Source organism: Mastigoproctus giganteus, chromosome 12 (genome assembly GCF_048544385.1).
Source record: "Mastigoproctus giganteus isolate SK-2022 chromosome 12, ASM4854438v1, whole genome shotgun sequence".
Classification (NCBI taxonomy): domain Eukaryota; kingdom Metazoa; phylum Arthropoda; class Arachnida; order Uropygi; family Thelyphonidae; genus Mastigoproctus; species Mastigoproctus giganteus.
The window spans coordinates 8,756,376-8,780,175 of record NC_143586.1 but is presented as its reverse complement, the minus strand read 5'-3'; the positions used below and the strand labels follow the sequence as shown (position 1 = coordinate 8,780,175).

Here is a 23,800-nt window from a genome sequence, read left to right as displayed (position 1 = left end):
CGAAAGAACCGGTCAACTTTGGACCATCTTATTACCCTGGAAACATCCATCCGAGATGCTTTCCTAAAACGTGAACATTTAGTGTCTGTATTCTTTGACATGGAAAAAGCGAATGACACAACTTGGAAATTTGGCATCTTAAAAGATCTGCATAGTCTTGGTCTTAGGGGGGGGCAACTCCCCATTTTTATTAAAAACTTTGTAGCCACCAGGTGATTGTGACGATTATGACAAAAGCCTCTACATGCAAATGGAATGGGCAAGTAAGCGTCAATGCCTTATTATGGGTGATTTCAATTTGCCTCTAATTGATTGGAGTAAATGGGAAGGAAACTCGACATGGGGAACAAAATTTTTAAATCAACTAGATGACTGTTATTTGTATCAACATGTCAGGGAAAATACTAGAGAAAAGAATATCCTAGACCTCATCATCACACATGAATCAGATGACATAACAGGGCTGACAGTAGAGGAACCAGTAGCAGGAAGTGATCACGGAGTTCTACGGTGGATGATGACGAGAGAGGTAGCAGAAGTAAAAGGCAAAGGAATGGGTTTTAATTTCAGAAAAGGAAATTACGATGCCTTAAGGTACTACATGGCCTCTATTAACTGGGTAGATATCGCGCAGAGAATAAATACAATTGAACTGTGGTACGCTTTTAAAACATTAATCACAGATGCCTTGAATGCGTATATACCATTAAAAAAATACTCCACGAGAAGGGTTCCAAGTTGGATGAACAGTGAAGTTGCCACATTACTTGAGCAGAAAAAGGTGGCATGGACAGGTTACAGAGCAATAAAAAGTACTGAAGCCTATAACAGATACAAGGTGATGTGTAATAGAGCCACAGAAAAGGTTCGACAGGCAAAGGCAGTTTATGAGTAATCACTAGCAAACAGAGCAAAGAGGGGGGATAAAGAATTCTTCACATATATAAATGCCAAGAAGAGCAGGACAAACCAGATCGGACCTTTACGTAAGGGAAAGGGGATAGTAATAAATACACCAGCTGCCGTTGCAGATGAACTCAACAGTTATTTTGCATCGATATTTAAAAATGAAAAGCCTTTTGTGGCAATGGGAAATTGTGGGAGCGAAGTTAAAAAATATGTAATTAATGATATTGAAATTTCGCAAGATTATTTAATGAAAAAACTTTCGAGCCTACAGACCAGTAAGGCTTCTGGAGTTGATGGAATATACCCTATAATCTTAAGGGAGGTGGCAAGCGAGTGCATTGAACCATTGAGGCTAATTATGTGAGCATCACTAGACTCTGGGGAGATTCCCTTGGATTGGAAAAGTGCAAATGTATCTCCCATACATAAGGGTGGCTCTAAAAGTGAAGTTGGAAATTATCGACCTGTCAGGCTGACTTCAGTAGTGGGGAAATCATGGAGGCAATGATCAAGGGTGGAATTCAGGATCATTTGGATCGAATTGAAATTCTCAAGAATACTCAGCATGGTTTTGTAAAGGGAAAATCATGTTTAACAAATCTCGTTCGCTATTTCGAAAGGGTCTCTCACGAGTAGATTTAGGGAATAATTTCGACATTGTTTATTTAGATTTCAGCAAAGCTTTTGACTCAGTCCCACATGAGCGGTTGCTTTATAAGCTGGAACAGGTTGGAATCACTGGGAAAATCCTTAGATAGATAGAAGGATGGCTTCAGGGCAGGAGGCAGAGGGTTGTGATAAATGGCTATTCCTCAGATTGGGTTCCCCAAGGATCAGTATTAGGACCACTGTTGTTTTTAATTTTCATAAACGACATTGATAAAGGGATAGAGGGCGTAATGTCTAAATTTGCAGATGTTAAAATTGGTAGAGTAGTTAATGATCACTGTCAAGCTGAGCTTCTTCAGAGAGACCTAGATAGCCTTAACAATTGGTCAGAAAAATGGCAGCTATGCTTTAATCCAACAAAGTGTAAGGTATTACACCTGGGAAACAGTAATCCCAAAATAACTTATTCACTTGGAGTTCAACTAAACCCAGTACTGGAGGAAAGGGACTTGAGTGTTATTATATGGTCAGACATGAAATTCTCTGAGCATTGTAAACAGGTTGCAAGGAAGGCCCATGGTGTCCTATCGATGATCTATCGAACTTTTGCAAGTAGACATAGGGACGTGATAATCCCATTATATAAGGCTTATGTTAGACCACACTTGGAATACTGTGTTCAAGTATGGAGGCCGCACCTAAAGAGAGACATCGAGCTTCTTGAAAGGGTGCAAAGACAGATAACTCGCCTGGTGAGATCGCAAAAGCGAGTCCTTATGAAGAAAGACTTCGAACATGTGGGTTGCAGAGTTTGGAAACTAGACACCTTAGAGATTTGATTGAGGTGTTTAAGGCTCTGAGAGTCATCAGTAAAATGAATGAGGATGAATTTTTCAAGATTATAAATGATGCTAGAACTAGGGGACATAAATTCAAGTTACGGGGGGAAATGTTTAGATTGGACTGCAGGAAGTTTTATTTTAGCCAGCGAGTTATAAATTACTTCAAAAAGTTGCCTTCATGGGTGGTAGAGGCCGACAGTTTGGGGAAATTCAAAGGTCATCTGGATAATACTTTCGGGTAAGGGAAGCGCATAGGATGATAGGTTTAATTTCCTTTTTTTTATTATTATTATTTAGTTATTTATTATTTTTTTTTTTTTTTGGCTGGTGCAGCATAAGCCATAGGCTTTCTTGCACCATGCGGCCGTTACTAATACTAACCAAACAGGCGTATAACAAAAGAAAAAAGGAAAACTGTGTTGGTAACTGACAACTGTCCGGCACATCCTGACAGTATTTCTGCCAAACTTAAAAGTGTGAAGTTGTTTTTACCACCCAAACATAACTCCAGCCAATGGACCAAGGCATTATTAAAAATTTTAAATTTCATTATCGAAAGAGAATAATAATGAAGATTGTCAATGCGTTAACAAAAAATAGAAACTTGGAGGTTACAATTAACCTTAGAGATTGCATCTCTGAACTGGCAAAAGTTTGGACAAACGATGTCACTGAATACACTATTCAAAATTGCATTGAATACAGAAGTCAAACAACTGGACGAACAAGATGAATTGCCTCTTTCACAACTAAAAAACTTTTGGACATTATTAGAATCATCCGGAAACATCGAAAATGAAATAACACTGGATAGTTATGTTTATGTAGATCAAGATCTGACTACAACAGAACATCCAAACGAAGATGAAATACTGCTGAAGTGTTAGACGCGACCGTGATCACGAAGAAATTAACGATGACGCTGAAGATGCAACAGAACAACCCGTAGAAAAGCCAACTTGCAAAGAAATGATTAACGCTTTTAAAACGGTTCGTATGGGTCTACAGTTTTGTGAAAATGTTCCTGATGTTTTTAATGCTCTGAACAAATGTGAGGTTTTCTTTGAGAATCAGACATTTTTTAATTGTACTGTGCAAATGAAAATTAATTTTTTTAAGTTGTGATACTTACCGGCGAAAATTGTGTAAACGTAATTTAAATAAGTGTTTTTGAAATAAAATACATTAAAAATAAATGTAGATTCATTTTCATTTTCTAATTAAATAACAATTTTTAATAAAAAAGATATTCTCTGTATAACGAAATTTCTCTATAACGAATTTTTTTGCTGGATTTATCGAATTCATTATAGGGAAGTTCGACTGTATACAGGGTGATTCACTACCAGTGCGACAAACTTGCAGGAGGTGTAGGGGATACAAAGACGAATCGGAATCACATAGCATTGCAGGGTCCAAAATGCCTTCGTCATGCGGTAGAGGATGTTGAACGGGAGGTCGCGTGAACAGCAATCCCGCTGGAAGTCAGTATTTGCAAACGGGTTTCTGAGGTAGTAGGATGGACGAGTATTCAAACGTTGAACTGGCCGACATACACCTTGCGTATGGAGCTGCGGACTGTAATGGGTGTGCCACTCTGCGCTTGTACCAGGAACGTTTCCCACACAGGCGTGCTCCTCATCATACAATTTTAATCGTATGATGAGGTTACGTGAGACTGGTTGTTTCACGAGAGGTACCATGAATCGAGAGCGAACGACGAGGACGCCAGACAATGAGAATGTCCTACGTCTTGCATAAGGCAATCCGTATACGAGTACTCGAGCAATAGGCCAACAATTGGGTATTTCCCAATCCACTGTATGGAGGATACTGTCAACAAACCAAATGAGTTCATACCATCTGCAACACGTCCAATCATTGGAGCCTGCGGATTATCCACTCTGGAGGACTTTTGCTACTTGGTTTCTTTAACAGAAACGGTTTGCAAATGCTGACTTCCAGCGGGATCGCTGTTCACGCTACCTCCCGTTCAACGTCCTCTACAGCATGATGAAGGCATTTCGGACCCTGCAATGCTATGTGATTCCGATTCGTCTTTGTACCCCCTACACCTCCTGCAAGTTTGTCGCACTGGTAGTGAATCACCCTGTATATATATATATGGTACTATTAGTTACTTCCATTTTTCAGGTTTACTTCAAGAATTTTTGAACTTCAGCATGCAAAATTCAAAATTACATCTGTTGCTTCCAGTAGAGTAATGGCCATTTTGAGAGAATATCAAGTTTTGTTATCATCTTTACCATGTGAAAACAATAATAAATCTTTCAAAAACAACTAAGGTAAGATAGTGAATATTTACTGATCTAGGGGGAGAGGGGAAAAAAGTAACCTGAAATTTTAAAAATGCAGTATTGGCACTTGTCCAGTTATGTGCTATTCTTCAAGCAAAAATCATATAGTTTCAAAGAGGTGGTGGCAGGGCGGACAGGGTTCTAGTATACAATTTCAGTTCAAAAACTGTAAAAAAAAAAAAATCAATAACTTCAAAAACTATTGCAGTAAAAGGTTGACTATATTTAAGGTGCCATTCAGGTAGGACACTGACTATCACCAATGTCCTCTTCCACAACAGGTTAAAAAGCCCCAGGTTGAAATCCTGTCAATGATGTGAGGAAATTCTATGGGTTTTCTTCACTCTGTGACTGAACTGGTCTCAGGTGACAATAGCAAGGTTCTTTTCCTTTTTGGAAACTCAGGTTCTTTGTTCAGCAAAACAAGCAAACTGACCAGAAAATGGATGCAATTTACTTATAAGGCAGTTCTTTGTTTACCTTAATAAGATAGGTTTTTTTTTTTACATTTGGGAAGGTAGGAAAAATTAAGTTTTTAAACATTGATTAATCAATTATTAAAAAATAATGTTCCCTCATTTAACTATTAATAATTAATGATGGAACATTATTTTTGAGGGGCACTTGTCAAACTGTCCCCACTGATGGATTAAAATGAACTGGAGTCTGTAAGACTAGATGTTAATTTAATTGTTTTCAACTTGTCTAGTTCAGGAAAACAGTGTGATTAATGTGTTTTCAAAAAAGCTGAAATGTAATTCTCTTTAGACATGGATTTCTCTCCCCCACCCCAACTTTAGGTACCAAACTTAGGCATCATCTTTTCTTAGAATAAATAAAGTAATTATATTTGCATTTATTGAATTCAATCAAAACCTAACTGTTTTTTTATACAACTTTTAAGACAACTGTTTTTTTATAAACCAACATATTCAATATCTTTTTTAAGTTTTCTTTTAGGAACAAACTTTAGTGCTTTGTTCCAGTCTCCTGTATTCTTCATCTCTAACATTACTTGAAGCGTCTGATTAACAGTCAAGGACTTTGAAGCACAACCCCAACTACAAAGAAATAATAGAAAAATGTTAAAAGACAGATTACAGCTAATTTGTTTTTACATTTATAAATGATATAAATAACAACATCCTTCCAATTTCTTAATATCACTGGAATAAATTAACTACAGGGTATCCCATAAGTCTGGAATCATTGGGAATAATAAAAAATGACAATAGAAACATTTTATTCACAGAATGTGCTCAATATGTCCAACATTGTTCCTGATACACAAAACCAGACAAGATACTCAGTCAGCAAGCACACAGTAAATGAAGTCAAGAGTAATGGTGTTGCATGTGTCAATAACGTACTGACCCAAATGTTCAACACTGAATTTTCTTCACATAGATCAACACCTTCAAGTGACCCCAGAGGGAAAAAAAACAGAACAGTGTGAGATCAGGGCTTCTGCTGGCTATTACTCAGGCCCTCGCGATGTCCTATGCAATTATAAGGAAACGTTAGTGCAGAAACTCTCATACATGGATGCTATAATGTGCAGGAGCACCACCTTGCTGGAATCATGTCAGAAAATCTCCATCCTCATTTGACACTAGGAATGCTTCCCCATTGAGCATATGTATTGAGCAGGTGGATGCAGTGACATATTCTTGAAAAAAAAAAAAAAGGAGCCTATGATGTAGTCTTTCCACATGCCACACCATACGATTACATCATGAGTAGCTCTTGTTCCTCGATGGAGTAAACCAGTGAGGGTTGTTTTGAGACCAGTAGATCTGTTGATTTACCTCACCATTTCCATAGAAAATAGCTTCACCACTAAACAAGAATTGTGGATACGAAATTGTGAAATAAAATATAATCAAAATACAAATGTACAACATTTGCATTTTGATTATATTGTTTTCTAACCCATTCAAATTCCGCCTGTAAGTTTGGATCATCTTTGCATAATTTCTACAAGATCTGAAGTTTAGATGGATGCTATTTGTGAACCTTAAGGATGCAGTGAATGCTTCAGTACAACACTCATCTGAGAGGATCTTCAAAGAGACTTTTGCATAAATCAGCAAGGAGATGGCAGTTGCCGGGTCACTGTTGGTGGCCCTTCACAAAGGTCCACTGTGGGGCTTATCCTCAATGGACCCTATTTCCCTAAACTTTGCAACAAGTTTGCTAACATAACTATGTGTCATGGGTTCATGGTCTGGATGCAGTCTGTTAAATTCTGCAGCAAACTCTCTCTCTGACTGCAATTTCCTATGAGAAGAATTATCTGGCCTCGTTCTTCCTTACTCAAAGATGTCTAGGACTGAAAAGATAAAAATATATGAATTAGTTATTTTTCCCCATAATTCCCGACTTATGTGACACCCTGTATAACAAAGAATACATCAAAATGAGGGCAAAATTGTTTTTTTTCCCATCATTTATGTGAAATTTCAGAATTTTGTAGAAAATAGAAATGGCATTGGAAGATCAACAACAAAACTAACTATAACTTACACATAAAACTTACAACACAACAAAACTTACACATAACAAGTAATAGTTCATAAATTTGATAACTGTTAAAATAGTTATCAAACAGTTATCTGTCTATAAACAGTTATCAAATTACCTTATGTACGTGAACCTCACAAAGGATGTATTCTACCTTACCGAAAGTAATTTAATACCCTTCTTATTACAGGAAAGTGGCATTAGATGTCTGAACCAGAAATATCTGAACCAGGTGTGTTATAAAGGTGATTATGGCTCCCAGTTCTGGAGCCATAATCACCTTTAAATCACATGGAAAATTTCCATAAAAAATAGCTTCACAAATAAATTCCTTGTTTGTTTTACTTTTGTCTCTCTCAGAGAAAGTAAATTTAGCTTCAAATCTCTGCAGCCCTCTATTCAAAGTCTTTCCTCATTTGGGTTCCTTTCAATGGGCCTTCCTTTTTGCTTAGAGAATTTCATGTCTAATTGTATTATAACCACACTAAGTGTGTAAGGTTATTTTGGGGTTGCTGTTTTGCAAGTGTGAGACGTTTTGCTGCATTAAAAGATAGCTTCCACTTTTCTAATAATCTCTGATGATTAAGTCATCCTGAAGAAGCCATGCTTGGCACTGATCGATAACTATTCTACCAACCTTAATATCATCTGCAAGTTTTGACCTCACATCTTCTATCCCTTTGTCAATATCATTTAAGAAAACAAAAAACAATACTGGTCCCAGTACCAAAACCTTAAGGAATCTCACTTCTTACATTAGCCAAACCTGAAGAGGGAGGAGGGTTAATAACTGTTATTAACCCTCTTCCTTCTACCTTGCAGTCATCCTGCAATCCATCAACGGGTTTTTCTGGTGATTCCAATGTGTTCCAGCTCACGAAGGACTGACTCAGATGCTTTGCTGAAACCTTAGCATGCAATATGGAAATTATTTCCTACATCCAGTTCACAAGAGACTCTGTCAAAAAATAGCTAACTAAGTTGGTTAAACATGATTTTCCCTTTACAAACCATGCTGTGTTTCATTCAGAATACCATTTCAATCTAAACGAACCCATAACACCTTTATCATTACCTCCATGATTTTCCCTACCACTGAAGTCAGACCTGTTTGGTAGTTACCCAATTCATTTTTAGAGCCACCTTTATATATTGGCAATACATTGGTACTTCTCCAATCCAAGAGAACAACTCCGAAGTTTAGTGACAACCTCTTAATTGATGGAAGGACAAAAGTGTAAAGTGCTCAACGGCCCCAGGGGGTTCCCCCATCTTCGTATTGTGTACTCTGTGAAACATAGAACACTGTGAAGGCCAGAGATTTTAAAAAGTGTAAGGTATATGTTTATGTTGTGTTGTTCCTCTGACCTTTTAGCCGTTGGGCCCTAATGGGACCCCTATTGCCCACACTTAGACCCCCGAGGAGGCAGGTCAGGCATAGAGGGATCGCCTTAGAAGTAAGTACTTTGGCAGGCCCTGCCACCTAATTTCCTAAGTTTTCAGTGGCAAGGGCCTAAAAAAAAAAAAAAAGCGCATATTCAGTTAAGAGTAGGGGCAAAGACTGAAGAAGGGGAGAACAGATAGAAGTATGGGGATGATAGGGAGGGCAACCCCAGAAAGGTCAATGGGGACTGGTCCCACCAGGAGAAAAAAGGAGTTGGCAGGGAGGGGGAGGAGACAGAAACCCGTCCCCTCCTCTCCCTACCAGGGAAGGGGGATTTAAAGTGAACCGAGTTTGGGCATCCCGTTCAGAATGCCAGGTGGCCAAGAATAGCAATTGACATCTAGTGGCACGGCGCTGGTGCTGTCAGTCCTCATCTAGGAGATTGTCTTATTGTCAAGTCCAATAGCATATGAACCTTTTGTCTTTCGTAGGTTGTCTCTATTCAGAGGTTTTGAAACATTCCAGTGATGGTTCCTGGGCAAGCTGTTCTTCACTTGGTAGATATCTTTGGTGGGTGACATCTTTGGAGCATGTATGGTAGTTCACACCAATGATGGTAATGCTGGTCAAGTTTTGCTGCCTTATTCCTGCACCATCAGGGTCCCAGGGCTCAATTAGTAGAGAGTTATCACGTTGCTGCGACTAGTTGCCTTCTCCTCAAGAAAAGCTGGTGTGCATAGTTGGTGAGAGCTTGATACTCTTCCTTAATATTCAGTAGGTGGTTTTCTTTACCTTTAGCATTAGCATTAGTAGAGGCATATGATGCAAGAAAGCAAGCTTATGCAGCATCAGCCAAAAAAAAAAAAAAAAACCACTCCCATTTCACCCCTCCGTTCGTTCGAAATACCTGTCTAGCTGAGCCTTAAATTTATTTAGGCTATCAACTTCCACAACAAGGGATGGAAGTCTGTTCCACCAACTAACTACACGCTGGCTAAAGGCAAATTTCCGCACATCTATCCTACATCTGTCATTCCTCAATTTGAATTTATGCCCTCTCAGGTGATTATTCTAAGCAGGAGGAAGAATCCCATCGGCATCGAGCATACTCAAACCATTCAATTATACACCTCTATCAGATCACCTCGCCGATGCCTAGTCTCCAGACACTAATTTGCAAAACTTAAGCCTTTCTTCGTAAGAGCAACCCTTTGTTCCATTCACTAATCTTGTTGCCCTTCGATGTACTCATTCCAACAGCTCTACATCCTTCTTGAAATGAGGCCTCCAGACCTGTATACAGTACTCAAGGTGTGGCCTAACCTTACACATTGCCTTATACTAGGGGATAATCACTTCCTTATCCCTGTTAGAAAAATTCCTGTATATCATTGACAAGACACCATAAGCTACTGTTACAACCCGTCTGCACTGCTCAGAAAACTTCATATCTGCCTGCACAATTACCCAAAGGTCCTTTTCATTCTCTACCACTGTCAGTGTAGTACCACAGAGTTTATGTACTTCACATTTGTCATGTAGTACTTTACATTTGTCAATGTTAAACTTCATTTGCCACCTCTCAGCCCATCTGCTCAACCTTTCCAGATACTGTTGCAGCAGCATAGGGTCAGTAGTGCCCTTAACAACCCAGTCAACCTTTGTATCGTCTGCAAACTTGGACATTAAGCTTGATATACCATCATCAATATAATTTATAAATACAGAAAACAACAATGGACACAACACTGAACCCTGAGGGACTCCACTAATAACATTAGTCCACGATGAGCAGTGTCCATTGATTATTACTCTCTGTCTTCTCCCACTCAACCATCCCTTTATCCCTAGCAGCAATTTGCCTCCAATGTCACACTGCTCCAATTTGTGCAGCAGTCTTCCATGTGCAACAGTATCAAAAGCCTTACTAAGATCCAAGTATATAATATCAAAGTTATTCCCTGCATCCAGTTCCTTTGTGACTGCATCATAGTATCCAATCAAATTGGTCAGGCAAGACTTTCCCTTAACAAAACCATGCTGTGTCCGAGCTATAACTGAAGTCTTGTCTAGATGATCCTGCAGTGCTTCTTTAACCAGTGCCTCCATTAATTTTCCTGGAAGAGAAGTTAAACTCACAGGTCTATAATTACTTATGTCAGCCTTGGATCTTCCTTTGTGAAATGGGGTCACATTTGCACATTTACAGTCTATGGGTACCTCCCCTGAGTCCAAAGAAGCTCTCATAATTATGGCTAAGGGTTTGCTTACTTCCTCTGCTGCCTCATTTAATATAACTGCATAGATCCCATCCACCCTGGGTGCCTTTTTTATCTTTCCTCTTTCCACTTTCCTCTCAGTTATTACAAAATCCTCTAGCTCACTGCCAGAGTTTACTTCACCTCTGGCATTCCCCTTCCTGAATAACTCCTCATGTGTGAATGTAGATGCAAAATACTCGTTTAGTTTGTTAGCCACCTGAACAGGATCCTCAACTGTTGAACCATCAATATCCAGTGGACCAATCTGAATCATCCCTTTCCTTCTAGAGTTTACATAGGTAAAAATCTCTTTTCTGTTTTTCTTTGCATCCTTTGCCAAGGATTTCTCATAATCTGCCTTCGCTTGCCTAATCTCCTTTGTAACTTGGTTACAGACCAGCTTATATCTATCGTAGACTTATGTATCACATGTTAATTTATATGTATCCCATGCACTTTTCTTTTCTGCCATATGTCTCAATAGTTCATCTGACATCTATTTAGGCCTAAACCTTGAACAATATTTCTCAGTTGGTATGTAATGCTTAGTAGCTTCCAAGATAAGTTCTTTGAATGCTTCCCATTTTGAATTTGCTGTTGGTAACATCATCAGTTGGTCCCACTGTATAGAATTTAAATACTGTCTCAGACCATCGTATCGCATTTACGAAAGCAAAAACCCTTTGCTTTACCCGTGATGGTAGTTACCTCTTTGAGTAAATCCCACTTCAGCACACTGTGATCACTGCCACCTAGTGGTTCCTTTATCTGCAGATTCTTAATGCATGAAGAATCACTACTGATAATCAGATCAAGAGCATTACTCCCTCTAGTTGCCTCCCGAACATGCTGATGTAGAAAACAATCATCCAATAAATCCACAAAAGCCTTGATAGTGTTTGAGTGACCAACCCACAAATTCCAGTCAATATCTGGGAAATTAAAATCCCTCATTAAAAGACTCTCTGATTTACTGGCCCACTATTTCCCTCTACAGTTTCTTATTATAGTCATCAGAGTCATTAGGCCTATAGCACACTCCTACTCTCAATTTTGATCTCCCAATGCTTGTGTTACACCAAACTGACTCGACACTGCACTGTCCAGCGATGTTGACTGGCTTCACTTCCTTGAATTTTATGTGTTTCTTAACTAATAGCATAACCCCTCCTCCCTTCCTATCCTGTCTATCCTTTCTGTACACATTGTACTCCCCAAATAGCAGTTCTACATTCCTTATATCTGTGTGATGCCATGTCTCTGATATCCAAACAATATCTGTCTGCCTTTGATGTTTTGAGCAATACCTCAAATTCATCAAATTTATTTACCAAACTCCTATATACCACTAAGGGGACATCACCAGGAGATTCATCCCAGATATTAGCAGAGTGTGTACACTAATACTAGCATTAGTGTACATGCAAGTATACATGCACCTGTTCCTATTCTTAGCTACCCTAACACAACCCATGTGTTTACTTGTACTACAATGACTCCCAGCAGTCTCTGAAATACCCTGCATCTTGTTTTCCAGGCTGCTGCTCATTCCAATAGAAGCAGTGCAAGAATCACTTTCACCTCTGTCAGTGGCTACTGTTAATCTATTAGTCCTTGTATTCCCCCAAGCTAGCAGTTTTCCGACCCACCTAACACTGCTTCGATAGCATCAGCAAATATTCCTGCATCCTTTCTATTTAAGTGTATCCCATCCCTGTAGAAGCAGTCTCCTGTTAACAAGTACAGACCAGGCTGAAAAAAATTCTACCCCTTGAGTCTTGCACAATCTTTCCAGGGCCGAATTGATCGACAAGGCTCTCATCATATACTCCCTCCTGTCGTGTCTGGGCAGAATTGCAGACACTTTCAAATTCAACCCTAATTCACGGCTTTTTTTGAATAGTGACCTGTATTTGTTAAGTAATTCTGCCGGTCTCCTACTCTTAATATCATTAGTGCCAATGTGTACAACTATATCACCTTTTGTGCCCTTAAAAGATGATATCCGCTCTTCAACGTCATCAACCTTTGCCCCTGGCAGACATACCCTGGTCCTGTTCCACCTATCCTTTTTAGATACCATGTTCTCCATTTCCCTGACAATAGAGTCACCAACAACTACTAGTTCCTGTGGAACCTTTTGGTATATAAGTCAGATTTGTGATAAGCTGACAGCGGAGGTCATTGTAGAGGGGGCACTCGTGCATGAAGTGATCCCAGTCCTCAGTTCTCCCACAGGAGCACGTTGGGTCCTCTTCTAGGCCAAAGGTTGTTAGTTTTGCCTTTACTGCACCATTGCCAGTAAGCAAATACGTGCCGTACAGGCCTGGAGAAAACCATTTGGGGGAATTTTGGATAGACTGCTAATATCTGGAATGAATCTCCTGGTGATGTCCCCTTAGTGGAATTTGTCCAGCGGTCCTGCCATACCCGCTGCATGTGTCCTTGAAGTCTCCTCTTCTCCAATTTTTGGTTGTTGGTTAGATTCAGTTCGAATCCCAAGCAGGTCTGAGACATGCCCTTAGAAAGATGATACAACATTCCAGTTCTCACCACCTCCAGGTTGAGAGGGAGGGCCCCACCAGGACCTGGAGGACGTGGGTACTCAAAGTGCAGCAAGCACGACAGATGGAGAGCAGGACCGTGCGTTGAGTGGAATCCAGGATTCGTCTGTTTACTACAGTCATAGCCTTGCTAAACCAAACTCCAGTTGCATACGTAATCACAGGAATGAAGATAGCCTTGTAATACAGCGAGAGAGTTTGCTTGTTAAGACCCCAGTCCCAATGGGAGATCCTAGAAACCATGGCAGTATAGTTTCTTACTTTGGTTCTGATGTATTTGAGATGAGCTTGGAAAGAGAGGTTCCTTTCTAGTACTATGCCAAGATATTTGAGTTGCTCCGACAACTTTACAGTCTTGTTTCCAATTTGTGTGGCCGTCTGTGGCGGTCTTGTGATACAGAAAGTTCCTTTAAGAAGCAGAGAGTTTGTTTTTGATGGTGATATGGTCAGGCAGTGTGTTTTTGCCCAGTCCTTGAGGATTTGGAGTGCGTGGTTTGTCAAGGTCTCAAGCTGAGTCCTGGAATTTGCAGCCACCGTCAGGATGAGGTCATCAGCGAAGGCTTATGAACGAACTTCCCCGAGGTCAAGGCATAGAAATTCGTCCATCACCAAGTTCCATAAGGTCGACCCCAGGACCGAGCCCGGGGGCAGCCACAGTGTATCAGTCTTGTGAGTTTCTGATAAGGAGCGTTTACTGTTTGTTTGTTTGTTATTTGTTTTTTTATAGAAAGATAACGAAAGAAAACAGAAAAATAACATTGACTGTCAACAACTACCTGCCCACCTTCACTCAATAATTTTGAAACTTACAAGTGCAAAGCTTGTTTTCTTCCCTCCGAATACCTCGTCTAAACTGCAGCCAAAGGACCAAGGCTTTGACCAAGAATTTGAAAATGCACTACTGAAGGTGCATACTGAAAAAAATTATACTGAGAATGGAAACCAACCAAACTATAGATTCTGTTATAGATTTGAGGATGTGCATATCACAGTTGCTGAAAATGTGGAGTCAAGATGTGATGGAAACAACAATTAAGAATTGTTTCACAAAAGCCAATTAACAGCAATGAGAGGGATGAACTACTACAAGACTTTGTGCAACCTAGGTAAGAATTCCAAGTGAGAGGTTTGATCAATGGAAAAATTGTTCTTGACGAATTTTTAGGAATTGATAATTGACTCCAACATTTTGGAGAGTATTCAAAGAACTAGTGACAATACAGATGATGAGTTGGATGAAAATGAAGGCAGCAAAGACAATGAGGGCAATGCTGATGGCATTCTTCCTCTTGCTCAGCCTACACACACAAGGTGGCACAAATTTAAATTGAAGGATGGTTGTAGAATAGATGTGCGAAAGTTTGTCTTCTGCCAGGCAGTAGTTGATTGTGGAAATGGGTAGTTTGAATAAATTCAAGAAAGAACTAGATAAACTATTGGACAGGATTGGCAGGTGATGTTTTTTTTTTTTTTTTTGCTAATAAGCTTCCTTTCTTGCATCATTTGCCATTACTGATACTAATAGTATTTTTATTTTGATTATTCTCACTATGGAATAAATATTTAAAATGAATAAGGATGGTTGCAGGATAGATTTGTGAAAATTCGATTTCAACTTATTTTCTTACATCTTTAAGAGGAATTTATTGTTGGAACAAACCTCATCTGCTGTTGTACAAGTGGATATTGGAATAAATTTAAGGAAGAATTACACCAATTGTTAGATGAGGTTTTTTTTTTTTTATTATTATTATATTTATTTATTTTTGGATGCTGTATATGCTTGCTGACATTATTTGCACAACTAATAATACAGAAAAAAAAAAGAAAAAAAAAAAGAAGTAGCCTTTACTTCTATTCAATCTAGTATACTTACAAGAGGTATTTGTCCAATGGCAGTTTTACAGCTCTGATATTTTCCTTCTTACTCTTTGCTAAAGATATTGGTTTTCGTTGTGACTGATCAACATAACCACCTAAAATAAAATGAAATAGTAAAAAAAAAAAAAAAAAAAAACATATATATACGAAAGAACAAATGCATTTAGATAAATTCATTTTAATTATGATAGTGTAGCTAATAATTATTCAAATGACAGCACTGGGATTACAGTATATGGTGTATAATAATGCTGCATATACTCTACCAACTGGTGACTGGAGGGAGTCTGAGTAGTGTATGCTCCTTTACATAATCAGGCCTCTCTAACAAGACAACATTATATCAAAGGTGCTGGGTATATTCTTGATGTATATATGACAATCAAAAACTTTCTTAATTGATACATGTTCCATCCTCTACTTTTACTTTAACTCTAGAATGTAATGATTAAGCAAACTAATAGAACAAAGTGATCACTTACTGCACTCTTTCCTGACAGAATCACAAACACAACTCATTTGTTACCTAAATTATTCACTCTATGATTCCTTTCGCTTTAAAGATAGTATCTGTGCATACTGCTCTGATATTCATTGTCAAAGATTTCCTCATTTGGAATCTCCTCAGGCTTAAAATCTGTTTGATGTGACATAAAACAGGGGTAAAACAAAAATGATAATAGGAATGTACCATAGGCCTAATGGTACTAATCCATTAATAGTTTCTGTAGGCAGGGGTTGTACGTGATTCTGACACTGCTTCTATTGAAATATGCAGCTGCCTATAAAACAAGGCGTCAGGGATCACATGACTGCTGGCTGTTCATGGAACAATGCAAATACATGGGCCACGTTGGGGTTAATAAAAGTAAAAACAGTTTAGTTATTCACACAAGGCAAGACTTTTGAGGATTTATTGGATGACTGTTTTTTACACCAGCATGTTAGAGAGAGCAATACTCTTGATCAAATTATCAGCACTGATTCTTCAAGCATTAAGAATCTAAATACAAAAGAACTACTAAGCAGTGACCAGTGTTTTTTTTTTTATGAAAACACGAAGCACAAGAGCTATTAGAACCTACAGTACTTAGTACCATTTGTAGGCTCAAGGTTGAGAAGATGAGAGAAGATACTTGTTGACATTAGACTTGAATTTCTGTAGCTTATAATTTTCAGAAAATAAGAATGAAAGGAGATTATTCCAGATAATGAAAGTTGAAGGAATAAATGAGGAAGAAGAAAAGTTGGTTCTCCAAGTTTGAATTTGGTCAGTAAATGGATGCTGACTCATTGCAGCATGTGATCAGACTGATTTGGAAGAGAAAATAGGAATTATAAAAGCAAATTCAGAAGAACAGTTCCCATGGAAGTACCTATAAAAGACATGCAGCAGACAAAACATCTATGAGACAAAGAGTATAGAGACTTTGTTAGAGAAGGGTCATTAATTAATCTAACTGCCTTCTTCTGAATGATATCTAGAAGCCCGAGAGAGGTGTTTTGGGGGGCAATGCCCCAGATATAGGAACAATATTACATGGTGGCAGATTTGCGATTTGTACAGAGTGGCCAGATGTTCCAGAGAAAAGTAACACCAAGAGTGAAAGAGGAAACCCAGTTTTTTAGATGCAGAGGAAGCAATATTTGTGATGTCCTTATGCCAAGAGCAAGAGAGAGAGAGAGAGAGAGAGAGAGAGAGAGAGAGAGAGAGAGAGTAAAAGGCTGGGTAATCCCTAATAGAGATATGTGATCTTGTCTAGAAATCTAACTGAAGATTAGCACAAAAGCAAAAGAGCTCTATTTGCAATAAATAACACAAGACTGAGTTTAAGTTATCTTTGCCCAACTAGAGAATTACCTGGAAATCAGCATTCAAGGAGTTGGAAGTGGATATTCGAGAAGGTGAAGCTGTTAATCACTATTTGGAGTTGTGATGAACAAGAGCCCTTCCTACCTGTTGCTTTCCTAGCAGTGATTGGAAGCTCTGACCTCTTCAGTTAGTGTGTTATTCCACCCCCCTTGCCATTGGATTAAAGTCCAGTAATCAGCAGCCTATCAAAGTAATGTGTGGGAGGAGTTAGGAGCCTGTGCATCATTGCATCACACCATGCCTCCCCAAGGATTGCTCGGAAGGTATATCACATTCGAAAGATTAATCAGAATCTCACTAGATAAAAAAAAAAAAAAATTCACAAGCTAATTACAAGAATACTTAAACAGCAATATAAATTTTATAAACTAGCCAACTTCGCTTGCCATTTGGATATTCTACTGGGCGCTTGTATTTTAATTTTATTAAATTTAAATTTTTTCTCTTAATACTACAGTTTATTTACTTATGATAGACATTCAATAAATTATCTATCTAAGGTACTTCCACAGTTATATTTCAATGATTCATGATTTATCATGTTCCTGCATATCTCAACTTGAATCACACTTATTTTGATCCTACTGTATTTTTAGGTTGTGTGACAGAAAGGAAGACACCTATATCAAATTATGGTTTTGCTGAAATTGGATCATTTTTCAGTCATCAAGTTTCTCACCAAAGAAGGAAATGGGCCAAAGGCCATTCATGAAAGGATGGTGGCTGTGTATGGCAACAGCGTGCCTTCACACAGTAGCACTGCATTCCTATGTGCTGCCAGTAAGCAAAATAAAATTTGCCACTCTAAATGTTGAATACTGATAAGCATTAAGCAATCAGAAAACAATATCAAAAAAAAATTTTGGGCCCCTTTTGAACTGCCCCCCATAAGCGATGCTACCCACTTTCGACAGCCTTGCCTTCACGGTGCCAGGTGAAAACAATTCGTAGGGTAGAGAGTCCATCGATGATGATCCACATCCAGGATGGCCTGTGACAACGACTACTCCAGAAATGTACCAAGCTGTGGAAACCTTTGTGCTGAATAACAGATGTTTAAAGGGGTACCAAATCTCGAGGGCAGCATTTCCCAAACTGTGTTCCGTGAGATGTGAACAAGTTACTGTTGTTTGTTATTTGGTTTTCAGGAGCATTAGCAATTAAGGCCATATTGCTCCGGGGATATGCGGTGGTCATTCCCTGACCTTTTCCGCACCCTGTGTATTTGGTGGTCACGGGATTGAACCCCGGTCTAATCAAGAAGCGTGTGCTACGCACTGCTGCTCCTGCCCACCTGGCTACGGAGGCGCCATGTGAACAAGTGTTCAATGAAAAATCGTAATTAATAATTAAAAAAATAAATAAAGTTTGCATATTTGTACTGTACACCACTTTTGTATCATTATAGTTTTCAACATTAGTTCTGTTTTGGTTATTAATACTGGCATAGACTAATAATCAAATAGACTGCGGAATTATTAAGGTTTGAATATGGCAGAAGGTTATCAAATTGTAGCAGGATACTTAATGATTTTATAATAACTGAGAGCAAAGTGGAGGAGAAATTGTTGAAGTTAAACATAAGAAAAGCACCTGGGGTGGATGGGATCTATCCAGTTATATTAAAGGAGGCGGCAAAGCAACTAAGCAAACCCTTAGCCATAATTACGAGAGCATCCTTGGACTCAGGGGAGGTTCCCACGGACTGGAGTTGTGCAAATGTATCCCCAATTCACAAAGGGGGATTGAAGGGTGACACGAGTAATTACAGAACAGTTAGTTTAACTTCTGTTCCGGGTAAAATAATGGAGTCACTGGTTAAAGATGCATTGCAGGATCATCTAGACAAGACTGCAGCAATAATTCAGACACAGCATGGGTTTGTTAAGGGAAAGTCTTGTCTGACAAATTTGATAGGATATTATGATGTGGTTACAAAGGAACTGGATGCAAAAAATAATTTTGATATCATATATTTGGATTTCAGGAAAGGTTTTGACACTGTTGCACATGACAAACTATTGTACAAATTGGAGCAGAATGGTATTAAGCTCTGAGTGGTTAAGTGGGAGAAGACAGAGGGCGGTAATCAATGGGTGCTGCTCTTCGTGGACTAATGTTATTAGAGGAGTCCCACAGGGTTTGGTGTTGGGTCCACTGTTGTTTTGTATCAATGATACTGATGAATGTATATCAGGCTTAATGTCGAAGTTTGCAGATGATACAAAGGTTGGCAGGGTTGTTAATGACAGCAATGGCAGTGTGCTACTGCAATAGGATCTAGATAATTTGGGCAGATGGGCTAAGAAGTGGCAACTGAAGTTTAACCTTGACAAATGCAAAGTACTGCATATGGGTAGAAGTAACCCCAGAGAAACGTACCAACTGTGTGGTACTACACTTAAGGTGGTAGAAAATGAAAAAGACCTGGGAGTAATTGTGCAGTCAGATACGAAGTTTTCTGAGCAATGCAGACAGGCTGCCAGGGCAGGTCATGGGGTTTTGTCAATGATATATAGGAATTTTGCTAGCAGGGAAAAGGTGATTATCCCTCTGTATAAGGCAATGGTCAGGCCACGCCTTGAGTACTGCGCACAGGTCTGGAGGCCTCATTTTAGGAAGGATGTAAATTTACTGGAGCGTGTACAGAGAAGGGCAACAAGATTGGTGAGGGGAATGAAGGGATCCTCTTACCAAGAGAGGCTTAAGTTCTGCAAATTGCAGTGGCTGGAGACTAGGCACCTGCGCAGTGATCTGATAGAGGTGTATAAAGCCTTGAATGGTTTGAGCATGCTCAATGCTGATGGGATTCTTCCTCTCGCTCAAAATAACCACCTGAGAGGGCATAAATTCAAATTGAGGAAAGACAGATGTAGGATAGACGTGCGGAAATTTGCCTTTAGCCAGCGGGTGGTTGGTTGGTGGAACAGACTTCCATCCCTTGTCGTGGAAGTTGATAGCCTAAATAAGTTTAAGGCTCAGCTGGACAGGTATTTCGAACGAACAGAGGGGTGAAGTGGAAGTGGTTTTTTTTTTTTTTTTTTTTTGGCTGATGCTGCATAAGCTTGCTTTCTTGCATCAAATGCCTCTACTAATGCTAATGCTAATAAATTTAAGGAAGTACTGGACAGGCATTTGGAGGAAATGGTGTGATTTTTTTTTTTTTTTTTTTTGGCTGATGCTGCATAAGCTCATACACATGCTTTCTTGCATCACATGCCACTACTACTACACTTTAATTTAGTGGGCTTATGCATAGAGGTAATGACATCTACGAAAAAGTGGCAATGTAGTGATCTAATATGCCATTCGTATACAATTTAGCTTGAGTGATTTTTTGATTTGGTAGTTGTTGGCGCATCGGCTTCTATGGCCATATTGCACCTCCCAAGGTTTTTGCAGTACTTTGATCCAAGCCCGAGGCGGGAATCGAACCCGCGACCTTTGGGTTGCCGGGTAGGTGCTTTACCCACTCGGCTAGCCCGGTCGGCTTAGCCTGAGTACACGGCGTTGAAGGATAGAGGGAAGCGAATCGATATCATAACTAAACTCAGTTCCTTTTATAAATTTTTTTTGATAATTATCAGTACTTCGAAATATTATCATTAAAATAAATGACCATGGATTTGTGGTTGAAAAAAGGAACTTTAAAATGAGAAGCAAGTACTTCTAAGTATTGCAACTGTGGTCGATGAAAAAACACAATTTTGTCACACTTCAACGTGAGGATGAATAATCGCAGCCTTTTGTTCCCCAAAAATCCGAAATGAAAAAACAACAAACTAATAAAAGACCAAAACGAAAGTACGATGACAGTTATTTGAATTTAGGTCTTACATGTGTTGGAAATAAAGATGCTCCTGATGCACAGTGCATCGTATGTAATAAAATATTAGCAAACAGTTCTTTCCCTCCCGCTAAACTTGTGTTTCGTCAGTATTCCGTAAATATATTGTGAGATGAAAAGTGTTCCACGACTAAAAAAGTTTGGAAAACGCTGCTCTAGGGAATGTGGCACATCTGATGAAACAGTTATAACTATTCTCCGTGAACATTTGGGGACGACTAAGGTCAGTGCAAGGTGGATCCCCAGATATCTGAACCTTGTGCAGAAGCAGTTAAGAGAACATTATTGTGAGGAGAATTCAGAGTTATGGAAAGGACCCCTGAAACTTATATCTCCAGAATTATTATAGGTGATGAAACATGGGCTCATCACTGGGATCCTGAAGCCAAGCAAGAATCAATGCAATAGAAGCACAAGGGTTCTCCCCAATTCTAAAAATTTCGGACACAGCCTTCAGCTGGCAAGATTGTGGCCACCACTTTTTGGGATGCTGAAGGAATTTTGTACGTTCACTACTTGGAACACAAGCAGACAGTCACTGGAGAGTCACATGCATCCCTACTGTACAACCTAAAAGATTTCATAAAGGAAAAATGACGTGGAAAAATTCCCAGAGGTGTGCTGCTTCTTCAGGACAATGCATCGGTGCACAAATCACATGCTGGTGCTGTGCCTTGAGAGACTATGACTTTACACAACTTACCCATCCACCTTATAAGCCGAATCTGTGCCTCCCAGTGACTATTTCCTATTTCAATACCCGAAGAAAAACTTATGTGGATGTCGTTTTGCTGATGATAATGAAGTGAAGTCTGCTGTTTCCGCATTGTTTGATGAACAGGACAAAGAATTTTATTTGTCTGGTATTTCCTCATTGCCAAGATGGTTGGTTGTTTGGGTTTTAATGGCACATCAGCAACTAGGGCTATAAGGTGCCAAAACTCATTGCCAAGAAAGTGGAACAAGTGTATTGAAGTTTAGGAGGGTTACATTGAAAATTAAAAACAGATTTTTACCTCTTTCTCATTTCCTTCATAGGTATGTAAATAATTTATTGAACAACCCTCATACGTTGTGAAAAAAAAAAATTTACAAATGTCATTAAAATTCACAGAATCACTAATCTTTGCCCTCACAATGTTGAAATGCAAATGCTATATCTCCATATACACACAGAATCCTACACACATAAATAACTAAATATATACACTACTACAATTTGTTCCTCTTACCACATGCATTAAATTAATAATGGTAGCAGGTGTGTGAAAAAAACAGAATAATTATCAAATAAAAATTGCACTTCAGAAACTGATTACACAGTCTGTGAGTGTATAAAATATTCATTTAAATTCCTCCAAAAGAATGAAATGGATGAGAGAAAAGAATTTTTTTTTAAATATGTCACTCTTTCAAAAGCCTTATGCTTTTTAAGCTTTGCATCATTTTGTCAGAACTGACAATAATACTATAACAGTGATCTTACCTATAACATACAGTGCATCATGATCATATTCTTCTAATACAACATTTGCATGTGGTGAGAGATACACGATTTTATGCCTAGGAAATATGTCCAAATAACTGTTTTCATGTAACTTGATGAAAAATTCATCCAAGTTTTTCTGTAAGTACTTCTTCGTGTGTTGTAAAGTTAAACTGTCTAATTTTACATTACAAAAATGTATATCAAATGGGGAAGAGTTTGACCTGTTAAAAGAAATTAATTCTTGAATTTGGTTGGCGCAATATTTACAATCCTTCCTAGACATATATTCATCATAATCCATATCAATCACAATTTTCTGTCCAAAGAGTGCTGCATTTGCTAGCCTATAATTGTAGAAGTTATATATTGCTTGTTTGCTTAATCTCAAGAACATATTATTGTTCCATAAACCATATTTACTAAAATCAACATTGTTCGGTAATGGACTACGATTTTCATTCATCCTTTGATTTCGCCGAAGTTCCTTCTTACATTTATCTGATAACCTTTGACATTCCCTCTTTCTAAGAAAACTAAAATAATATTTTCTTTCGGTTTCGGTATTCAGTTCTAACAATTCTACCATGTCATTTACTTTTAACTCGATAGGTACTTTATCACCAGATATTTTTGCATATTCGTACTCCATACATATGAGTTTTACTTTGGTTTCTTTATCAACATCCCCATCAAACAACTCTTCGAACTGAGAAACATCTGCAATATATTGCACTGAAGAATCAACAGTATAAAAACTGAAATTGGGAGTATGCCATTCCTTCGAATTTAGTACACACATGGAGTTAAATAAATAACGTTTATACACAGAATAAAAACGTAATAAAGGAATTTGCCCATGAAGTTGCCACATATATTCAACCGGACGAAAGCTGTGCAAAAAATAATTCCTAAAAAATAAAACCTGTCGTCTTAACTTTAATACATCCGGAATTCTTTTAATCAACATTCCGATAAAGATTTTTAGTTCACGATTCAAACTTCAGACATTTTGTGTGGCACATTGCAGACGAAGACTAAAAACATGCGCGACATCTACAACGGTGAACTACTCGATGATATGTTATTTATTTATTATTATTTTTATATTTTATATTTTTCTACAACGAAGGATGGAAGTTTGTTCCAGCAATCAACCACCCGCTGGCTAAAGGCAAACTTCCGCACATCTATCCTACAACTGTCTTTCCTCAATTTGAATTTACGCCCACTCAAGCAATTATTCTGAGCGTCAGCATTGAGCATGCTCAAACCATTCAAAGCTTTATATACCTCAATCGGA

General features: G+C 38.6%; 1 protein-coding gene across 1 annotated transcript; it reads right to left on the bottom strand.

The window, feature by feature from the left end:
• Positions 1-5,594: 5,594 nt before the first annotated feature.
• LOC150076661 (mitochondrial ribonuclease P protein 1 homolog) lies at positions 5,595-23,467 on the bottom strand. The gene is made up of 3 exons (XM_090386597.1): positions 22,498-23,467; positions 15,287-15,386; positions 5,595-5,739 (listed from the first exon to the last, which is right to left on the bottom strand). The coding sequence occupies exons 1-3, from the start codon at positions 23,465-23,467 to the stop codon at positions 5,595-5,597; spliced, it is 1,215 nt and encodes a 404-aa protein (XP_090242723.1).
• Positions 23,468-23,800: the final 333 nt, after the last annotated feature.

Bases quoted from the DNA above. Each gene is read 5' to 3' on its own strand.
- LOC150076661 (XM_090386597.1), bottom strand. From the start codon at position 23,467: ATGTTGATTAAAAGAATTCCGGATGTATTAAAGTTAAGACGACAGGTT. The intron at 15,387-22,497 runs GTAAGATCACTG...ATTTTATTTTAG, and splicing joins TGATGCACTGTATGTTATAG to GTGGTTATGTTGATCAGTCA. The intron at 5,740-15,286 runs GTAAGTATACTA...ATTTCTTTGTAG, and splicing joins CCATTGGACAAATACCTCTT to TTGGGGTTGTGCTTCAAAGT.